Source organism: Ooceraea biroi, chromosome 14 (genome assembly GCF_003672135.1).
Source record: "Ooceraea biroi isolate clonal line C1 chromosome 14, Obir_v5.4, whole genome shotgun sequence".
NCBI classification, from domain to species: Eukaryota; Metazoa; Arthropoda; class Insecta; order Hymenoptera; family Formicidae; genus Ooceraea; species Ooceraea biroi.
This window is the reverse complement of record NC_039519.1, coordinates 5,548,542-5,569,124: the sequence shown is the minus strand read 5'-3', so window position 1 is coordinate 5,569,124 and position 20,583 is coordinate 5,548,542. Positions and strand designations below refer to the sequence as shown.

The window sequence follows — 20,583 nt, the reverse complement described above, 5'->3', positions numbered from 1 at the left end:
GGCCGATCTTGAAATTTCTTGGCCACGAGAGAGGCTGTCGCCTTATGTTGGTGTAATAGCGCGCAGTCGGACTGCGAAAAAGTTCGCGTTTTCTCTCCTGCGGAAATAAAGCTACGTTCCCTCAACGTTTGCCGAGGCTCTTTGCGAAAATACGTCCTGCAAGAAAAGATTAAAGGCCCAATCGAGCTGCGTTCACCGGCGCGCTCGCGTTTCAATAAAAAAACGGCAATTCATTAACAAGCGATTGAATGTATCTCGTTATATTGCGACGCGGCGTTACGAGAAAAAAAAACCGCAACGAAATGATGATTCTCAAGCAAATAATTCCGCTCGCCGAAAACAATGAAACTCACCATTCCGTTCGCGATCGATACGTCTGATCGCGAAAGCGCAACCGCTGGTACCTTGGTTAGAAATAATATTCGGCGGAAAACAACGGGTCCGCGCATTTAATTAGCCGTCAGCCAGATTCCGTTCATACTTTCGCGCAGGTCAGGGGAAGGAGAACTACGCGGATGAAAACCAATTTCCCGCCGAGCCCCTGCTGAGGAGAGCGGCATTTAAAGGACGACCACCATAATTCCGTCCCCCTACCCCCCCCCCCCCCCCCCCACCAGGAGATTCAGTAAATTACCGCCAAAGAGAAGAAGAATCTTGACATAGGCGGCCGCGCGGAAGGGATGGGCAAAGAGGGATGGCCATCGGGACCGTCCTGCTCTGTGGACGACGGGTTATGGCGGGGTAGTGTCAATTTGGGACGCGCGTTAAAAACGCCGCGACTTTCGCCTCGTTCCCCTCGCCGTCTTCGGCGAGAAGGGATGCACGTGGACGGTACAAGAGACAGCGGACAGTTTAATATTGCAATAGAGTGATACGGCGTGCCGCAGGACCGAGTTTCCGGGGAACGAGCCGAGGCTACGTTGAACAGTGGAGCGAAATGAATTCGAGAAATTACTGATAAAGACCTGTGAACACGAGTCCTTAGACCGAGAGATATGATATCAAGGCCGCACTGCAAGGCGAACCGGACATGTTAACCAATCAATCGTGTGCCGAGGGTAGCGCGAGCTGTATTCGTCGACGGGTGCTCGGCGCTGTGAGGACTTACGCCGATGCGACGTATCAACGAGATGTGAAAGGGAGGAGGACAACGGCGCGAGTTCAAAGGTGGTGGCGGACCAGCCAGGTTGGTGGCAGTTGCCGGTGCAGCGATGCCGGGCAATTACCTAGACTCGATCTAGCCGCAGTCCCCCAATGCGTAATCACCAACACGTGCTGCTATAAGGCGTGCACGTGATCGATGTGTGTCGGAATCCGCCGTGGAAAACCGGCAACTCGCCGGAACCGGATTTTGCCTCGAAGAGGCAGCTGGAGGGGTTTCTCCGTCGTTTGCCGCTTCTTCGTGCTCGGGCCTGTGAAGAGCGCGATGATGCAGCGAACCTTGTCGTCCTCTAGACTTTCTAGCTCCGGTGTGTGCCACGCTAGCCGTGGCTCTCGTACATTCGAGAGTAGATCGGTCGTAAGTTCTTGGTTTAAATGTACATGTCAGATTGCTTTTTTTTGAGTAATTGCTACGATGTTGAAACGAGCTGAATCGAAAATATGTCGTAGAAAAGCCAAGAGCGATTTAGAATTTCTCGGCTGATTTTGTTTTGTTCAAGCTAATGGAAAAATATTGTTGCGCAGGAGGGTAAATCGGCATCGTTTTCTGTTCGATGTCTAATTTGCAGCAAAAATGAATTTTGCGACCGTTGCTTCATGCTCCGAAACTCCTTCGTTTCTGCGCGTCGTTACAATCGCATGCAACGCGGTCGTATGTTTTTCCAATTTGTTAGAACATTCGGCGCGATGCGCGGCTCGCGAGAGTAAATAATATTTATTCAATCACTTTGCGGCACGGATTCGGTACACTCCTGCATTCGAGTCGTACAAGCGTTTGTGCCGCCGTTCCTGAGGGCCGACTCAATTCACAGGATGCAATCTGGCAGTTTTCCAATTGCAATCGCGCGATTCACTTGCCGCGCGACGCTAAATAAAATTCAATCCTCACGGAGACGCCATTTCGTGAAGACCCATTTTGTGCGACTGAACTGTATTCTAAAAATCGCGCGCACTGCCGCCGAAATCAAACGGAACGAACACTCCCGCCCCGCCGAGATAGCGCCGAGTTCTCGCATTAAACTGCCGCGAGTGGGCATCCGCGATGAGCCGCCGCGAGGAAATGATTCAGATAACGGAGCCACCATTGAAATACGATGACCAAAATTTTCGCAGTCGATTGGAAACACCGTGAGCTTCGACCCAGTTCATTGCCCCCCGCTACCTGTTTGCTTGCGTCGCATTCCCGGTGACAAAATGAAATTCCCCTGAAATTTAATACCGCTTGCTGTCGGCGCCGGCGCCTTATTACATTTCATTAGATTCGCACTGCGGCGGTCCGGCCATACGTCCCGGCCTAGGTTTCTTCTTGTCCCTGTTAAGGAAAGCTATTCCAGGCATTGTACAACAGGATTACGAGGACGCGGGTCGTTTCGCGCGCCTGCACCAGAAATTATACCGATGCCTCTCTTGCGGCGCGTGTTGTCGCCGCCACGAAGGCTTCAAGCTATTTCAATCTGCAAAACCTTCTTCGGCCGTATAAAGTACCCGATCGTACACAGCCGGCCTCTTGTCTAATAAAAGAAACGCTATTTTAATTTACTCCAGCGGAACGACACGAGCGTGACCATTCCGTGCGAACCATCCGGACAGTCATCGAACGCTTTAAAACCTAATTAAATCCCTCAGTGGGATATTACGCCCGGGTGGAGCACGCGGGGGTTAACCTCTTGGCGGTCACTTAATTGCGATCTTGAACCCCAGTTTAAACTATCTCTAATTGGATTTCGCGTTATAAACGGACTGAATTCCACAGGGGAGGATCTCATAAAAACCGGTCCGCGTGGCAATAAAGAGCGCGGCGTCGTTTTTACCCCGATCTATTCGCGCCGATTCTAGCGTCGTCTCTCGCGAGACGGGTGGCTCAGACATTCCGCCGGAAATAGAGGGTAGAAACGCTTTCAGGAAATCCCTGACGGGTCTGCGCTCGCCTACGTCCTCGCGAAACCCGAGGAGAGCTCCTTTTGTTCCTTTCCGGTTTTCTACCCCTTTTCCGGCGGAAGTCGAGCCACCCGCTCTACGCCGAGAGACGACGCTAGCATCGCGCGAATAGATGCGGGGAAAAACGACCGCCGCCGACTCTTTATTGCCACCGCGGACGGTTTTTATTTGAGATCCTCCCTGTGGATATTTCAGTCGTTTATCGCGAAATCCAATTAGAGATAGTTTAAACTGGGTTGCAAGATCGCAATTAAGTGACCGGCCAAAGATACCCCCGTCGCGTCCACCGCGGCGTAAATCCCACTGTGAGGGATTTATTAGTTTTAAAAGCGTTCGATGACTGTCGGAATGGTTCGCCACGGAATGGTCACGCTCGTTCGTTCCTGCTGGTATGTAAATTAATAGCGTTTATTTTATAGACAAAGGAGGCGCTGGTTAACGATGTGGGTACTTTATCGCTGAGAAGGTTTTTGCAATTGAAATTAAGCCTGAAGCCTTTCGTTGCGCGACAACACGCGCCGCCAAGAAGCAATCGGTATAAATTTTCTTGGTCAAGGCGCGCGAAACGACCCGCGTCCTCGTAATCCTGTTGTACAATTCCTGCGCAATAGCTTCTCCTTAACAGGGTACAAGAAAACCTAGCGCGGACGTTATGGCCGGACCGCCGCACGTGCGAATCTAATGAATCGTATAGCGCCGCGCGCCAACTACAAGCGGTATTAAAAATTTCAGCGGGATTTCATTTTCACCGGGGAATGCGACGAACACAAAAAACACGGTAGCGGAGGCAATGAACTGGGTCGAGCTCACGGTGGTGCCACCGTCGACCTTCGCGAAAATTTTTGTCATCGTTAATTTCAATGGTGGCTCGTTATCTTGAATCATTTCCTTCGCGCGCTCATCGCGGATTCCATCTCGCGGCAGTTTTAATGCGAGAACTCGCGCATCTCGGCGGGGCAGAGTATGTTCGTCCGTTTTGATTTCGGCGCAGTTGCGCGCGATAGAATCAGTTCAGTCGCACAAAAAATGGGTCTCTTTCACGAAATGGCCTCTCCGTGGAGGATTGAAATTTTATTTTAACGTTCCGCGAGCAGTGGATCGCGCGGATTGCAATTGGAAAACTGCCCAGATTGCATCCCTGGTGAGATGAGTCGCCCTCGGAACCGGGCCACAAACGCTGTACCGCCCCTGAAGTGCAGGATGTACGAATCCCGTGCCGCCAAGCTTGATGGAATAAATATTATTTAATCTCCGCGCGCATCGGCGCCGAATGTTCTACAAATTGGAAAACCATCGAAACGCCGTTGCATTGGCCGATTGAACGGACGCGCAGAAACGAAGGAGTTCGCAGCATGAACAACGGTCGCAAATCATTTTTGCTGCAAATATAGACATCGAACAGAAAAACGATTGCCGATACCCTCCCATGCGCAACAATATTTTTCTTTCCATTAAACCTGAACAAAACAGAAATCACGAGAAAAATCTTAATCGCTATTGCTTTCACGACATATTTTACGATTCACTCGTCAACATCGCTACAATTACTTCAAAAAAAACATCTGACATGTACATTTAACAAGACTTCGACGATCCTACTCTCGAAATGCTCCACGAAGAGCACAACGGGCTACGTGCCACACACGGAGCTTGAAAGTTCTTAGAGGTAACGACAAAAGGTTCGACTCATTCATACGGCGCTCTTCACAGCCCGCAGCACGGAAGCGCAAAACGACGGAGAAACCCCTCAGCTCGCCTTCTTCCGCGGGCAAAATCCGGTTCCGGCGTAGTTGCCGGTTTTCCACGCGCGGATTCGACACATCGATCACACGTTGCACGCCTAATAGCTAGCACGGTTGGTTTGAATTACGTCTTGGGGACTGCGAGCTAGTCGAGCTCTAGGTAATTGCCCGAGCATCGCCTGACCGGCACGGCCACCCCTCGCTGGTCCGCCAACCCCTTTTGAAACCGCCGTTTCCCTCTCCCCTTTTCACTCTCTGTGATACGTTCGCATCGGCGAGTCCTCACACGCGAGACACCGTCGACGATTACAGGTCGCTGCACCCTCGGACACGATTGATGGTTACATGTCCGGTTCGCCTTGGCAGATGCGGCCTTGATTACATATCTCTCGGCAGAGCTCGTGGTTCACGGCCTTATCAGTTTCTCGAATCTACTTTCCTCCACTGGTTCAACGTAAAGCCTCGGCTCGTTCCCCTGGACTTCGGTTCCTTGCGCACGCCGTATCACTCAGAATGCAATATTAAACTGTCCCTCTCTTGCCGGTGCACGTGCATCCACTCTCGCCGCCGCGGGCGGAGCGGGAACGAGCGAATAGTCGTCGCGATTTTTACGCGCGTCCACATAATTGAAATACCCCCCATAACCCGTCGTCCACAGAGAGGACGGTTCCCGATGGCCATTACCCTCTTGCCCATCCCTTCCGCCGCGCCGCCTATTGTCAGATTCTCTTCTCTTTGCTGGTAATTTACTGAATCTCCCTTGGTCGCGGAATTTATGGTGGTTGTCCCTTTAATGCCGCTCTTCTCCGGCTGCTCGCGTCGCGAAATATGGTTTTCAATCCGCGTATTTCCCTCCCCCTGACTCGGCGAAGTTGAACGCGAATCTGCTGACGGCCAATTAATGCGCGGCCCGTTTTTCCGCCGAATATTTTTCTAACAAGGACCAGCGGTTGCGCCTTTTCCACGATAGAACGTATCGATCGCGGAACGGAATGGTGATTTTAAATTGTGTCCGCGAGCGGAATTATTTTGCTCCTTGAGATCATCATTCGTTGCGTTTTTTATCTCGTAACCCCCGGCGCATATAACGAGATATAATTCAATCCTTGTTAATGAATGCCCGTGTATTTATTGAAACGCGAGCGCGCCGGTGAACCAGCCGATTGCTTTTAATCTTTTCTGCAGGACGTATTTCGCCAGAGCCTCGGCAAACGTTGAGGGACGTAAGCTTTATTTGCCCAGGAGAGAAACGCGAACTTTTTCGCCAGTCCGACTTGCCGCTATTACTACCAACATAAGAGCGACAGCTCTCTCGTGCGCCAAAAATTTCAAGATCGCAAACTTTTATCGCAAACTTTTGATGGGATTTCTTATCGCGAGCCCAACGCGGATACGTATTTCGCACAATTGTAAAAACCGGCCGCTTACGTAACCGCTTCCTACAAAACTTTAAGAGGCGAATTTCCTGCACGCTACGGGGACACCGTTGCTTTTATACATCCCCATAGTACGTTTATTACGCAACGAATCGACAAAAGAAAACCGAAGTTTTTAATATTATAAGAAATTGTTACGCCGTCGAGCTTTTTTACAATCAGGATTATTAATGTATAGAGAAACTTAAAATAATGAGATGAACGACAGGTACAGATTCAACTGCAATCGTTTGCTCAACCGAATTCTCAGCAAAACACGATATCCTCGCGTTAAAAAGCTTTCGCTCGCCCGACAGGTGGAACACTCTCAAAGCCGCTCTCAAGCGCGGCGGCCGAAAAATGACACGCCCGGTCGATGCCCTCCGTGAAAGAAAGCGGAACGTCTCGATTCTTCATCGCGCCACCCCTTGTCACGCTTCACGGTGCCAAAGAGGGTGGCTTTCGTACGCGCTGGCTAAAGCGTAGCTGCATGCATGAACGATTGCCTTTGAAACGCGCACTATACTTGCCTCGCAAAAGGGGAGAGAGAGAGAGACAATAATACTCACCACTTTAGGCAGAGTTGCCTTGTGACCAGACAGTCGAAGGGGTTTTGTCTCGCGTCTCGCAGAGCTCGCTCTCCAGTTTCGCCGCGCCGTGCCGTGCCGTGCGGATGTTCACCCTTGCCACGATTTGCCGAAAAAGGAGAAAAAAGAAAAACACCGGCTTATGCATTATTCATGGCTATTGTGGGCACTCGCCAGCGGCGAGTTGTACGCGGCATCGCTCGTACGAGGGAGGACCGGACCGTTACAAGCGAAATATCCAACAACGACAGCGTTTGCACGCTTCGCGCTCCGAATCCTAATTGTCCTGGGAACGTTGCACGTCACCGTAAAATCTCACGTAAAAATTACGTGTATCCGTCGCGATCGCCGAAAACGGGCACGCTCAATTAAGACACCGCCGTCGAAGAGGGATATTTTACCTTGCCGCGAAACGCTGCGAGGGAGCGAGGCATATTTGGGGAAATTGCGGCGCGCAGAATTTCACGGATGTTACCCGCCTCGTAAAACCCTCTCGCCGGAACGCGAAAAACTAATTCCGAAGAAATGGCCCGGCCCTTTTCAATGTAGCGACCTTTACTCGCACGGCGCCGCTTTAATATTTGTAATAAAGGTACGTGTGTACTTCACTTTACTTTGGCGACCCCTCCGCGCCTCCGCTAATAATTCCAAACGATCGTTATGCATCGCGCTGCCCCGTTTCGAAAAGTACATACATCCTTAAATAAGGGGGAGAAGAAGGTCTGACTTCATTCCGCCAACCTTTATTGCCAGGCCTAGTGCCTCGGGTATCTATCTGTCATTGGCGAAACAGGCAAGGGAGAAGCCACGCACTCGAGACATCTTCTCAGTATCTGCAGGTTGAAAGCGCCGGGGATACCTTTACAAAATCGCGGGATCCCGCCGAGTCACGCTGATCCCCCATCGAGAGATATGGATAACCAATTTTAATGCCCCGTCTGAAAATAATAACGGCGAACGTTGGCGGCGCGATCTAGAAGAGAGATGTGCCTCCTCCATGACCTTTCAGTATTTAACGATTCTATGTCTCGGAGCTACCTACTACAGCGGTAGATATAGGCCACGGGAGTTGTTTTTTTTTTTTCTTTTTATTTTTTTTGTTTTAAGTTAGATCTCTTTTTTTTTGTTATGTTTTTTTTTATTTTTTAATTTTATATTATTTTTTTATGAGTTCTTTTCTTTTTTGTCGTTATTATGGAAAGATTACTTTCTTTTTTTTAGAGCTGGTGATTTTAACCTTAAAGACCAAGAACGCTCGAGCAGACCCTCTACTACTGATGATGACCAAATCAAGACACTGATCGAGAATAACCCGCGCTACACGACACGTGAATTAGCAGAGATACTGAAAATATCGAAAACCACTGTCCACGATCATGTAGTGAAGTTTGGTTACGTAAGTCGCTATGATGTATGGGTTCCGCATAATTTGGTCGAAAAAAATTTAACGGATCGCATTTTTATCTGCGACTCGCTGTACAAGCGCAACGAAAACGTACCATTTTTGAAGCAATTAGTGACGGGTGACGAAAAATGGATCATTTACAACAATGTAGAACGAAAAAGATCCTGGGGTAAGCGAAATGAACCAGCATTAACCACTCCGAAAGCCGGCCTTCATCCAAAAAAAGTCATGCTCTGTGTCTGGTGGGATTGGAAAGGAATCCTATATTATGAGCTCCTACCACACAACCAAACGATAAATGCAGATAAGTACTGCTCGCAACTGGACGAATTAAAGACAGCGATTCAGGAAAACCGTCCAGAATTAGCTAATAGGAAGGGCGTCGTGTTCCATCAGGACAATGCCAGACCTCATGTTTCTTTGACCACCCGACAAAAATTGTTGGAGTTTGGCTGGGATGTGCTACCTCACCCACCGTATTCACCAGACATTGCACCTTCAGACTTTCACTTATTTAGGTCTTTGCAAAATTCTCTTAGCGGCAAGAACTTCAACTCTTTGATCGACATAAAAAACCACCTTGAGGAGTTTTTCGCCGAGAAACCTAAGAAGTTCTGGGAGAATGGAATCTTCCAGTTGCGTGAAAGATGGACAAAGGTTGTGAAACAAAACGGTGCATACATAAGACAATAAATATTTATCGACATAAAAAAATGTTGTCTTTGAATTTTCCTTCAAAATCGGCACGAACTTTCCGGACGACCCAATATTATCGCATTAACGGTCATTTTCCGCGGTTCAAACCTGCCTCGGCGGTCAATAACGCTGGCGGAAGAACGCGCTGCGGTTAGCCGGCTGGAGGACGTTTGCGACACGCTTGCGCAATACCTTCCAGCTGATCCGCGTACAAGAATGTTGTTCACGTCGCGGAGCTTGCGCGAATCCGCAGGCAGTTCTACGCGCACCCGCTGCTCGGCACGTACTCGGGTGTATTGTTTACGGGTTTCGTAGTGTTAATTTAAAAGATTGGCTGAAGTATAAGACTTGCATTGATTTATCGAAATTAATAATTCGTTAACGATTAATTTAAAACTGCAGAATAAAAGTTGTGTGCTTTAAGGGGGGAGCCTGCTTTAGAACGCTGAAAATAAGGTATATTTTACGAATTGTTTTTGGAGAAACTATACAGCGGATCATTATAAAACTTTGATGCATTTATTAGTACATGTTTAAAGATAAAAAAAATTATTTTTTTATTTGAATATTCGCTTGTAGAGGTCGTCCTGGAGAAATCTTAGTGCAGCCGCGTCGCCGGCATTGCAAATTGGTGAGCATTCTCCTGCCTCCAAATTTCGTCCAAACTGAGAAATTGAAATATGTTCTCGTTATTTATGAATTCCCATCGTCGATGAACCAAAGAGAGGAGAAAAAAGTTGAAAAGTGCCAAAATGGTGGAGCTTAGAACACAAAAGTACGATTTTTAGGCACAGTTTTTGAACTTTTTCATGCAAAAATAATTGTTTAACTTAATGTTTTTATGAATATTAAAGGTTCATCGACGATGGGAATTCATAAATAACGAGAAAATATTTCAATTTTTCAGTTTGGATGAAATTTGGAGGCAGGAGAATGCTCACCAATTTACAATGCCGGCTGCACTAAGATGCCTCCAGGACGACCTCTACAGGCGATATATTCAAATCAAAAAATAATTTTTTTATCTTTAAACATGTACTAATAAATGCATCAAAGTTTTATGCAGTTATTAGTACATGTTTGAAGATAAAAAAAATTATTTTTGATTTGAATATATCGCTTGTAGAGGTCGTCCTGGAGAAATCTTAGTGCAGCCGCGTCGCCGGCATTGCAAATTGGTGAGCATTCTCCTGCCTCCAAATTTCGTCTAAACTGAGAAATTGAAATATGTTCTCGTTATTTATGAATTCCCATCGTCGATGAACCAAAGAGAGGAGAAAAAAGTTGAAAAGTGCCAACATGGTGGAGCTTAGAACACAAAAGTACGATTTTTAGGCACAGTTTTTGAACTTTTTCATGCAAAAATAATTGTTTAACTTAATGTTTTTATGAATATTAAAGGTTCATCGACGATGGCAATTCATAAATAACGAGAAAATATTTCAATTTTTCAGTTTGGATGAAATTTGGAGGCAGGAGAATGCTCACCAATTTACAATGCCGGCTGCACTAAGATACCTCCAGGACGACCTCTACAGGCGATATATTCAAATCAAAAAATAATTTTTTTATCTTTAAACATGTACTAATAAATGCATCAAAGTTTTATGCATTTATTAGTACATGTTTGAAGATAAAAAAAATTATTTTTGATTTGAATATTCGCTTGTTGAGGTCGTCCTGGAGAAATCTTAGTGCAGCCGCGTCGCCGGCATTGCAAATTGGTGAGCATTCTCCTGCCTCCAAATTTCGTCCAAACTGAGAAATTGAAATATGTTCTCGTTATTTATGAATTCCCATCGTCGATGAACCAAAGAGAGGAGAAAAAAGTTGAAAAGTGCCAACATGGTGGAGCTTAGAACACAAAAGTACGATTTTTAGGCACAGTTTTTGAACTTTTTCATGCAAAAATAATTGTTTAACTTAATGTTTTTATGAATATTAAAGGTTCATCGACGATGGCAATTCATAAATAACGAGAAAATATTTCAATTTTTCAGTTTGGATGAAATTTGGAGGCAGGAGAATGCTCACCAATTTACAATGCCGGCTGCACTAAGATGCCTCCAGGACGACCTCTACAGGCGATATATTCAAATCAAAAAATAATTTTTTTATCTTTAAACATGTACTAATAAATGCATCAAAGTTTTATGCAGTTATTAGTACATGTTTGAAGATAAAAAAAATTATTTTTGATTTGAATATATCGCTTGTTGAGGTCGTCCTGGAGAAATCTTAGTGCAGCCGCGTCGCCGGCATTGCAAATTGGTGAGCATCCTCCTGCCTCCAAATTTCGTCCAAACTGAAAAATTGAAATATGTTCTCGTTATTTATGAATTCCCATCGTCGATGAACCAAAGAGAGGAGAAAAAAGTTGAAAAGTGCCAAAATGGTGGAGCTTAGAACACAAAAGTACGATTTTTAGGCAAAGTTTTTGAACTTTTTCATGCAAAAATAATTGTTTAACTTAATGTTTTTATGAATATTAAAGGTTCATCGACGATGGGAATTCATAAATAACGAGAAAATATTTCAATTTTTCAGTTTGGATGAAATTTGGAGGCAGGAGAATGCTCACCAATTTACAATGCCGGCTGCACTAAGATGCCTCCAGGACGACCTCTACAGGCGATATATTCAAATCAAAAAATAATTTTTTTATCTTTAAACATGTACTAATAAATGCATCAAAGTTTTGTAATGATCCGCTGTATAGTTTCTCCAAAAAAATTCGTAAAATTATACCTTATTTTCAACGTTCTAAAGCAGGCTCCCCCCTTAATAACTCAAGCTTTCCATGCTCAAGAGAGGATATGTGGAAGAAATAAATCATCGAGAGTGACGTGATATCTTTTTTTAAATGAATTCTGTATTCTAATGAGCTTCTGGACGTGAAAATATTGAAAGCTCTTTTTAAGCGATGCATACACGAACACAACATTGCATCATTAGAACAGATGTATGTATATTTTAGCGCGACACAGAAATTGGTAGCTCGCCAGAACGCGATTTGCATAGTGATGCGATATACTTAGGCCAATGATAATTTTATGATAGTTGTTGCTATGTGAATGTCAGATTTGTCGAAAGAAAGTGTAGTGTGAAAGCGAGAACCACCGAACAAACCGCTTTCTATTGAAACTTGAACCTGCATACGTTATTAAGATAATGTGTGCGTGTGTGTGTGTGGTTTTCAGAATTTGTGTGATAAAATTTAGAGAAAATTGTAGAAAAAGATTTATATTAATTCTTGATTATTTCTTCTATTACAGATGAAATCGGGATAGTATAAACGTCTCTTGCTTAAATATTATACTTTTATTTATATAACTTATTTTTTCTTTTTTTAATGAAAAATTTTACAATATTAATTTGTTTTGTGCAATATTTATTACATGACAAATATTTTTATATATAAACGAATATATATTTATTTATTTATTTATGTAAAAATGTTAAGTGTTAAAATAACACCTTACAATTAGTTGCCATTTATATTTACGACCCAAAAGAATGATACAGGCGTGCACTTCGTTAATAATTCATCGTGATAGTTTCGTCATCTGTCAAAGTAATTCACCGGTCGTTTTAGCATATAGACAATAGATTGCATAAACGTTGTTGTTTATTCATATCGGATGATTGCAAAATCCGTAGGAATGTCTTTAAAATTTAAAAGCAAAATTTTTAAACTTCGTATAACGTTTTTCTATGTACATACGCTTTAATTCTAATAAAAAGTAGCATAAGTTTCGAGTTACACTTCGTTTAACTATGTAATCTGTTTTTTTTTTTTTGCATTTTATTCATTCTTGTAGGAAAACTATATTTAACGTTTAATGCATACGAAGTCAAATTATGTTCGTAATAATCTTCTTATCTAGTTATCTTAGAATATTCTAATTATACACGTTTCATCAGATAAGATCTTAAAAACTTGATAAACGTTTCATCGCGCATTTAATCCTTTTGAACTGTGACTTCACTATCAATCATCCATGCAGTTCAGAATATTTTGTGAATTTTGAAAATTGTAGTGTTGATATAAGTTTGGTGAACTTAGACTGTATTATAAATATACAAAACGCCGCTGCTTTATTCTTTGTAGCAAAATATTAATAAATAATATAGGCTACAATTTTTAATATATCTTTGCGTCGCACACATATTTTACGCTATGAGAAAATTAATATCAAAATTTTGCATGCTCGAAGAAAATTCTTCACTTTGCGCAATTTGATTCAACATTTGACGAGATGCACTTGTGCTGCAAAAATATCTTTTGCAGATTTGCGCCTAGTGAGTTACGCGTGCGACGTCTACATATATATATATATATATTTCTAATAAGTCATCTTATCATTTATCCAAGATTCCTTGATATATATATATATATATATATATATATGCAAAATTTTGATATTAATTTTCTCATAGCGTAAAATATGTGTGCGACGCAAAGATATATTAAAAATTGTAGCCTATATTATTTATTAATATTTTGCTATAAAGAATAAAGCAGCGGCGTTTTGTATATTTATAATACAGTCTAAGTTCGCCAAAATTATATCAACACTACAATTTCTAATAAGTCATCTTATCGTCCAAGATTCCTTGATATATATATATATATGAAGGAATCTTGGATAAATGATAAGATGACTTATTAGAAAGAATTCTAAAAATCCGACGAGATTAATGATGTCGACAATCGTCAATGATTAGCGAGCGAGTGTGCCGTGCGCGACCGTGGTGACGATCAAATGTCAGTCAAGGTCAAAGTTCGTTATAGATAGACCGAGCATAGAATTTCCGGTATTCTTCAAGATGGAGTAGGACGATCGATACTCCATCTTGGGAAAGCGCATTCCTACGGGAATTTTCTCACGCGATAACGGAGTAACACGTGGACTCACCTGGATGTGGATATGACCTGATTTGTGTCTGGGAACTGTGGAGCGCGCTTTCAACCGGCGTGAAACCCACCCAACGGTTGGAGTGCGACTGAGAGGAACCAGGCGAAACGACGTCGGTTTCAAAGTCTGATTGCGTGTTACTCGCGCGCATGCGTTCTCATGGATTGTTCTCACGCTGGTGCTCAACTGCTCTCGCGGAATCGCGTGAGCAAGCGCGTGATCAGCTGGTCGGCTTAGACCAATCGACCGTAAACTGAATGAAAAAAAAAGATAAGGAAAGTGAAAGTAATATTAGATGAATATGGAATTACGAAAAATACGTCTGACAAATTTGAACGTACAATTCAGTCAATATCTTGCTATTATTAAATTTATTTAAATACAGGCAATTTGCACTTATCATAAAATGCTTTACCACTAATTTGGTTTAAGAAGCTTCTGTTTTATAAATACGAGGTTTTCGGAGCAATTCCCTTGGGTCTTTCCCCTTTAGTGCTACGTTCCTGATGTATGCCACGTGGGGTTGACACGAACCCGTTGGGAGGAGGACGTTGGAACGTTGCCGGGTGGGGATCTGCCGGGAATGACGACATATCGACCAACAGACAGACAAGTTTCCGTATGCGAGAGCTCCGCGTTGAGAACCACCGTTTTAGAGGTCAGTCAAGGGCACCTTGCTCGACATTCACCAAAAATAGAGAGTGCATTTTTTAAAATATCGTCAAAGGTTGACGTACTCGTACGTTCGTGGTCATCATCGGACGTGCCTTTCTTCGCCTAATCATCGGGCTGGCCTATCGCGTGATTGCTTTATCCGCTGATAAAGTGGGCTCGACCCGTTTTCCTTCGTTCCGGCTCTTATCTCTTAAGTCGTAAACAGCGATACGATTATTTCGTATTTTTCAAGTCGTACATTTTTTATTATTCTTGTAACACTCCTAATTCTGTTAATAAGAAATGTACTCTTTAAGGATAAAAATAAAATAAAATGCTCATTCTTTAATATGTTAATTTTTCGACAATAAAAATAATATTGCATAAGTGACTTGCGTATATATGTGTAATAATATAAAATAAAATATTTGATTAATTTGATCATTTGCATAACGCTCTTACATTTAAACAATTTCGACGTCGTTTACGTTGCACGTATCATTTTCCTCAACCTGCAATTGTCCCAAAGACGCTTCGGCGCATAATTTACATCTCTTTAAAAATATCGCTTGAGCCTTTTCCGCGTTTTCTCGATTTCCACCCCAGGCTTTCATTGCTGTATTCTAAGGCAAAGTGGATGGCAAATTTCGAAAATGCTACATGATACAATAATAGAAGATATATTTTAAGCTCTTTCCTTTTTTACTATTCTTCTTTTCTCAAATTCAAAAAATTGTTATCGATATAAAAATAGTTAATTTCGATAAAGAGTCAATGAAAAATGCAATAAATTTTAATTGATATCCTGTAAATGGCAATATACCTGCAAGGCCCGTCCATAACAGAAACTCAGTCTCCACGGCTTTTTCGCAACATGTGCATTAATGGCGTTGAGATTTAACATGGAGTCTTTATCGCTTTGACCGCCGCTCAGAAAAAAGATCGCTGGGATTGCTACGGGGACTGTTCTTTGCAATGCTGTTACTGTGTACTCAGCAACGACCTGTAAAATAATAATAAATGGTTAATTTATCATTAATTTATTATTCTTCGTTTCAATTGCAAGTAAAGTATAATATTTTAACCAGAAGACTGATTTAACGTTACCCATACAGCACGCAAAGATTGCATATATATTGCAGGAATCTTCCACCGCAACGTAGCAACATTACAAATTCACTGCGAAATGTTTCTGCAGCATTGCTATGGGATTGCAGGAATGTGAAAATGTCCGCTTTTCGGAACATTGCAACGAAACATCATAATAATATTGCAATGTAATGAATTTGCAATAATTATAATTATTCATTATTATATACTTTAAATATTTTTATTTATATAACTTCAATATTTTTATTTATTAACATAAATAGACAATTATATGTAATATAACAATAGTAATAAAAAATGAAATAAACATTTTCTCTATTTTTCTTATAAAAAAGTAACTGTTCTTTATAAAAAAAAACTTAAAAATCCTCTTCTTGAGATATTATTTTTCCTTTAATTAAATAATTGAATCTTCTTCGTTTTTGTTTGTATGTTGCCTGTAAAAATAAAATAGGAATTAAAATTCATATATTAGCATAAAATTACATAAAAATATACATATACTGCAAGTATGTATAGAATTATATGTAAAATGACATACTTTGAACTCTCAATCCTAATTTCTGCATCAGTGGCATGATTGTGTATTTCACGAACAGCTTCTATAACAGAAAAAGTTATTAAAAATATTACAACTATTAATATGCAGTTTTCTAATGAATTTCCATAATTTTGAAGTTATAGTGATATAAACCGTGAGATAGGCAAATCGAGATTCTCTATTATAATTAATAGATACAAGATTTTAACAGCACACAAGTGCTATAATGAGACATAATATTATAAAAAAGTACTTACCCTGTTCTTTTACGTAACTACTTTCTTTTAGAATGATGCTCGCGTCATTCAACCACCATGTTCTTTAGACAGTCGAAAGAGACAAACACCGCATGCGCATATTACCGAGTTCAGATTCTGGTCATCATACATCATACATGGTCGAATAGATTTGGACGAATCTCGTTAGGATAGGAAGACTCCAATGTTTTAATAAAATTAATTATTAATATTAATTAATTACAAATTTTGATTGTGCGATGTTTCCGAAATATTAATGTCATGTTGCTACAAGTGTGCTGGCATTTTGCGGATATATATCTCTGCAATGTCTTTGTACCGTTGCATTGCAATTTGCAACGTTGCAACGTTGCTGCAATGTTGGTGCAAGCTTCTGTGCTGTATGGGTAAATCTAAAAGAGTTTTCTCATTAATTTGGGATATCCTAAATTATATATAAAAATAAAATAGGACATTAACTTGAATACCCAAATAAATAAACCTGTTATTAAGAAAGAGAAAAATGCAATATATGTGCTTTATTTTGTTGAAATATGTTGAAAGACACCTGCGGCGCGCATTTTATCGAGTTCTTCATTCCCGACAACACCATTGCCGGCTTCAAAACCATTCCCTCAAGGTATACGTGGTGCTCATTCAAAGTACGAAACAAGATGGATAACACCTCTTCGTGAACTTGCAGGGCCCGATCTATACCGTGCTCGTTGTTGCTCAGTATTTCCGGTTCTACTATAGGAACTATTCGTGTGCTCTGACAGATGCTGGCGAATCTGAATAAAAAGAACACTCAAAAGTAAGCCAGCAAATTTTCTAATGCACAACAGGACTCAATTTTACATAATAATAATTTTCCTAATTGTTTTTTTCTTCAGCAAGTTAGATAATTTAAAAAATAAAGATTTTATAAAGAAACAATTTGTTGCGCAACAAACGCAAATTTTTACAAAATCGTTGTTACAGCATAAATGTTAAGATCGCACCTCGCAAGAACATTCGCATTTGTAATCATTGCTAATTGACTCGGGCACCGTTCCGAGATCGAGAAAACGCATCGCCATTTGGCGAAGTGGCAGCCCTCCTTTTTGTATCGAATGCAATTCTCCCGTAAGTCGTCCAAGCCTTGCGTCGTCTTCTCATTCTCAGTACCGAAGAGTGGTACGAGGCCTCGATCAACCTTCACGCCGGCTACGATCTTCCTTCGACGCAGAAATTCGATAAACTCCACGTCTTCCGACGTTCTCTGATAAACCGTTTCAGGATGCAGAATAACGCCACTTATGTACTGCGAGAGTTGAGCCTAAAGATTTGCGAAATTTATCGTATTGTTGTTTGTCATAATTTTATCTCAATCATTTGTACAATTTTTGTAATAATAAATATTATAATTTTTGTAATAATAATAGAGGAAAGTCCCCGATTATGAGATACCATATCGATTTTGCCGAATGTAAGGAAATCTATAGGCAGAATTTAAAAATGTAATACGTTCTCTTGAAGAGAATTTAATAAGCTTTAGGTTGGTCAAATGAAAAATCTAATTTTAATATTATTTTTTCTGAAAATTAAACAAATTTGAAAAAACAGCTTTACGCAAGATCGCGGAAGTGTGCTCCTAATATAAGATACCTTGAGAAATCGGTGTTAAAAGTGCAAAATACATCAGTATTGCAAGTAAAAAACTTTATTAGATATTTTTATAAAAATACTGCTGCCACAGCCTTCGTCAAATCTTCACGATTCCACTGTCGACGCTTCCTCGTTTCTCTAACTTCCATAGTCAGATTCTATAAAAATTAAATACACAAAAATTCGTAATATAAATTCGTATTAACTTTTCTTTAACCTTAAGTAGTATTTTCTTTCTTTTTATTACACTACATACTCTTCATATTCGAGCAATAATTATCTCATATTAAGAGTACTCTGAATATCTCATTATACGAGCCACGCGCCTAGCGGTTCCGCGATCATGAAATCTAACCTCTACAATTAAGCAATTCAACAAATCGCGTATTTTCCTGTTACTACGATTCTACTCTATCATCGCATACTGAATTTATTGCCAACCATTTCTTTATTATGTAATAAACAAGGTTTAAAGACTTACCTTAAGTTCCTTTGACATGCTCACAATTTCACAAACCTTTTCTTGCAAAAGCTAAACGCAATAACGAACAATGAATTTTTCACTAAATACATTTTACACCAAGAGTAATAAGTTTATGGTGGAATTAACAGATAGTGCTCACTAGTTTAGCAGAAACTCCATTATCTCATAATAGGGGATTCTCCTCTAGTATTATAATAATTTAAACAAGATAATTAAATTAAATAAATTGACAAAAAAGATCTAAAAAATGTTTTACGCGTTGGTAATTGCTGTGCACTATAATGTCCTGATACTATTGCGGTTCAAGCTATATTTGGGCTCTGTTGCGCTATCTCTACATCGCAATCTATCTTTCTACCGCTATCTCGACCTTGTCCGCGGACAGCAGCATCTCCCGATAATCACGCCTTGTGGACTCGGTATTCTCTATACCGATTTCTTGGAACCTCTCGTTTAAACTCGACGGCGATTCGTCACAGGCCAACAATCCTTTTCCAGGCGCAGCTATCGTCTCAACAATTTTTTGTAGCTCCAGACAGAGAGCAAGGTTCAAGTCGGTGCATTTGATAACGGATGACGATATCTGTTGTGCGTTTTACAATCGGTATTGATATAAATCTTTGCGGGAGTCGAAATATTTAGAAATAAAATATTAATAAATAAGCTAGTTTTGGATGGATCTATAGTATCTGATAGCTGTACGCCGGACTTTATAAAATTCTAAAGTATATATGATACGCGAATAGTATATATGACACATAATGACATTAATTGATGACCTGATGACATACAAATCGTCCGACCGATTGGTGATATCTCCGAGAAAGTCCAAACCCATACAGCACGAAAACATTTCAGAAATATTTCAGAAGTATTTCATCTGACAGATGAAAGCATCTCATAAACATTGCAAAATGTTTCTGCAACAGTTATGAGACAACTCCGGAATAGCAAAATGTCCGCGACACTTGCATTCAAAACCTTATAGAAAGGTTGCTGAAAGGTACAGATCAATCTGCAACCTTTCTGAAATATTGCCGAAAGATGATTAAAATAGCTGAAATCTTTTTGATATATTACTGAAGGTTAATTGAAATAAGTTTGAAACTTTCCTATGATGTTGCACACAAATTACAAAGCTCTTATTCAAATCAATTGAAAATACTTCAGAAATTATATTTAAATTTATTATACAAGTATTCAGAAGATTGCAAATACTAAAAAGTTATAATAAAAATTATATATAAAATGTATTTATTATTTTTATTGTACGTTTTTATTTAATATTTGCAATCTAATTAATATAATAAATATGCTTAATGAAAAAAATACATAATATATATAAGATGTATATAGATATACACATACATAGCTAAACCAAGTATTCACCAAGTTTCCCTTTAAAAAGCGTCAATTGTTGGCACATTGACAAAGAGCCATTCTTATATTATATATTTCCCTTTTTCTTCCTCCAAACAGTTGATTAAAAGGAAAGAATTATATAGGTATATAATTCTCTGTTCAACCAACGCTTATATTTGAAAGAAAAAAAGGATACGTGAAGATAATGCATTTTTTGGTCAACTGGTTAGCTTCACTAAAGATCGAACACTTGGTCTAGGTATATATATATATATATAATTTTACTTTTTACAATATTCACATTTTTTCAAATTTATTGCACGTGGTAGGTTTTAGAAACATTTCTGTTGCAACATTTCGTATGACATATTGCGGAATCCTTTGAGAAATGTTGCATATGAAATGTGAAATCTTGAAATGATTTTAAAACCTTCCTGAAAGCTTTCTGTATTAATCGGTGCTGTATGGGAAGAACAAGATTTCTAAATATGCCAATTAATAAAATTGTCTCTTATAAAACCGAATTAATTTTATGCATATATCACTTTTTGAAATAATAGTTATTTATAATTAATTCTATTTTTATACTGCTAAACATACTATATTAATAAAAGACTATATATAATCGAGTATGTCTCAAAAGTTACTTTATCTTTACAGTTACATTCTGCTCCTGATTGCATCAT

At 40.5% G+C, this 20,583-nt stretch overlaps 3 protein-coding genes across 5 annotated transcripts in view; 1 reads left to right on the top strand and 2 right to left on the bottom strand.

Moving 5' to 3' along the window:
• Positions 1–13,992, bottom strand: part of LOC105274802 (fructose-bisphosphate aldolase) — a 26,177-nt gene extending 12,185 nt beyond the window's left edge. The window contains exon 1 of one of the 2 annotated variants that reach the window (XM_011331238.3): positions 13,864–13,992. The gene's annotated coding sequence lies outside the window, so the exon portion shown is untranslated. The remainder of the gene's footprint in view (positions 1–13,863) is intronic. The other variant, XM_011331240.3, reaches the window with a different exon arrangement.
• Positions 11,669–14,861, top strand: LOC109610686. 2 transcript variants are annotated; one of them, XM_020030204.1, is made up of 3 exons: positions 11,669–11,906; positions 14,357–14,521; positions 14,591–14,861. In XM_020030204.1, exons 1-3 carry the CDS (start codon positions 11,868–11,870, stop codon positions 14,642–14,644), a joined length of 258 nt encoding a protein of 85 aa, XP_019885763.1. In that variant the 5' UTR covers positions 11,669–11,867; the 3' UTR covers positions 14,645–14,861. The 2 variants fall into 2 exon arrangements, with proteins under 2 accessions (XP_019885763.1, XP_019885762.1); XM_020030203.1 differs by having other exon boundaries at positions 14,357–14,861.
• LOC105274803 (fructose-bisphosphate aldolase) lies at positions 13,865–20,583 on the bottom strand. The gene is made up of 6 exons (XM_020030193.1): positions 20,545–20,583; positions 18,906–19,118; positions 17,406–17,722; positions 16,973–17,195; positions 15,341–15,520; positions 13,865–15,140 (listed from the first exon to the last, which is right to left on the bottom strand). Exons 1-6 carry the CDS (start codon positions 20,581–20,583, stop codon positions 14,982–14,984), a joined length of 1,131 nt encoding a protein of 376 aa, XP_019885752.1. The 3' UTR covers positions 13,865–14,981.

What these genes read in the sequence shown, in the direction of transcription:
- LOC109610686 (XM_020030203.1), top strand. Translation starts at nt 11,868, where the DNA reads ATGCATACACGAACACAACATTGCATCATTAGAACAGAT. An exon ending in ATTGCATCATTAGAACAGAT is followed by an intron (nt 11,907 to 14,356) that starts GTATGTATATTT and finishes TTTCCCCTTTAG; the next exon opens with TGCTACGTTCCTGATGTATG.
- LOC105274803 (XM_020030193.1), bottom strand. Translation starts at nt 20,583, where the DNA reads ATGATGCAATCAGGAGCAGAATGTAACTGTAAAGATAAA. An exon ending in AATGTAACTGTAAAGATAAA is followed by an intron (nt 19,119 to 20,544) that starts GTAACTTTTGAG and finishes AACGCACAACAG; the next exon opens with ATATCGTCATCCGTTATCAA. An exon ending in TGCTGCTGTCCGCGGACAAG is followed by an intron (nt 17,723 to 18,905) that starts GTCGAGATAGCG and finishes GCAAATCTTTAG; the next exon opens with GCTCAACTCTCGCAGTACAT.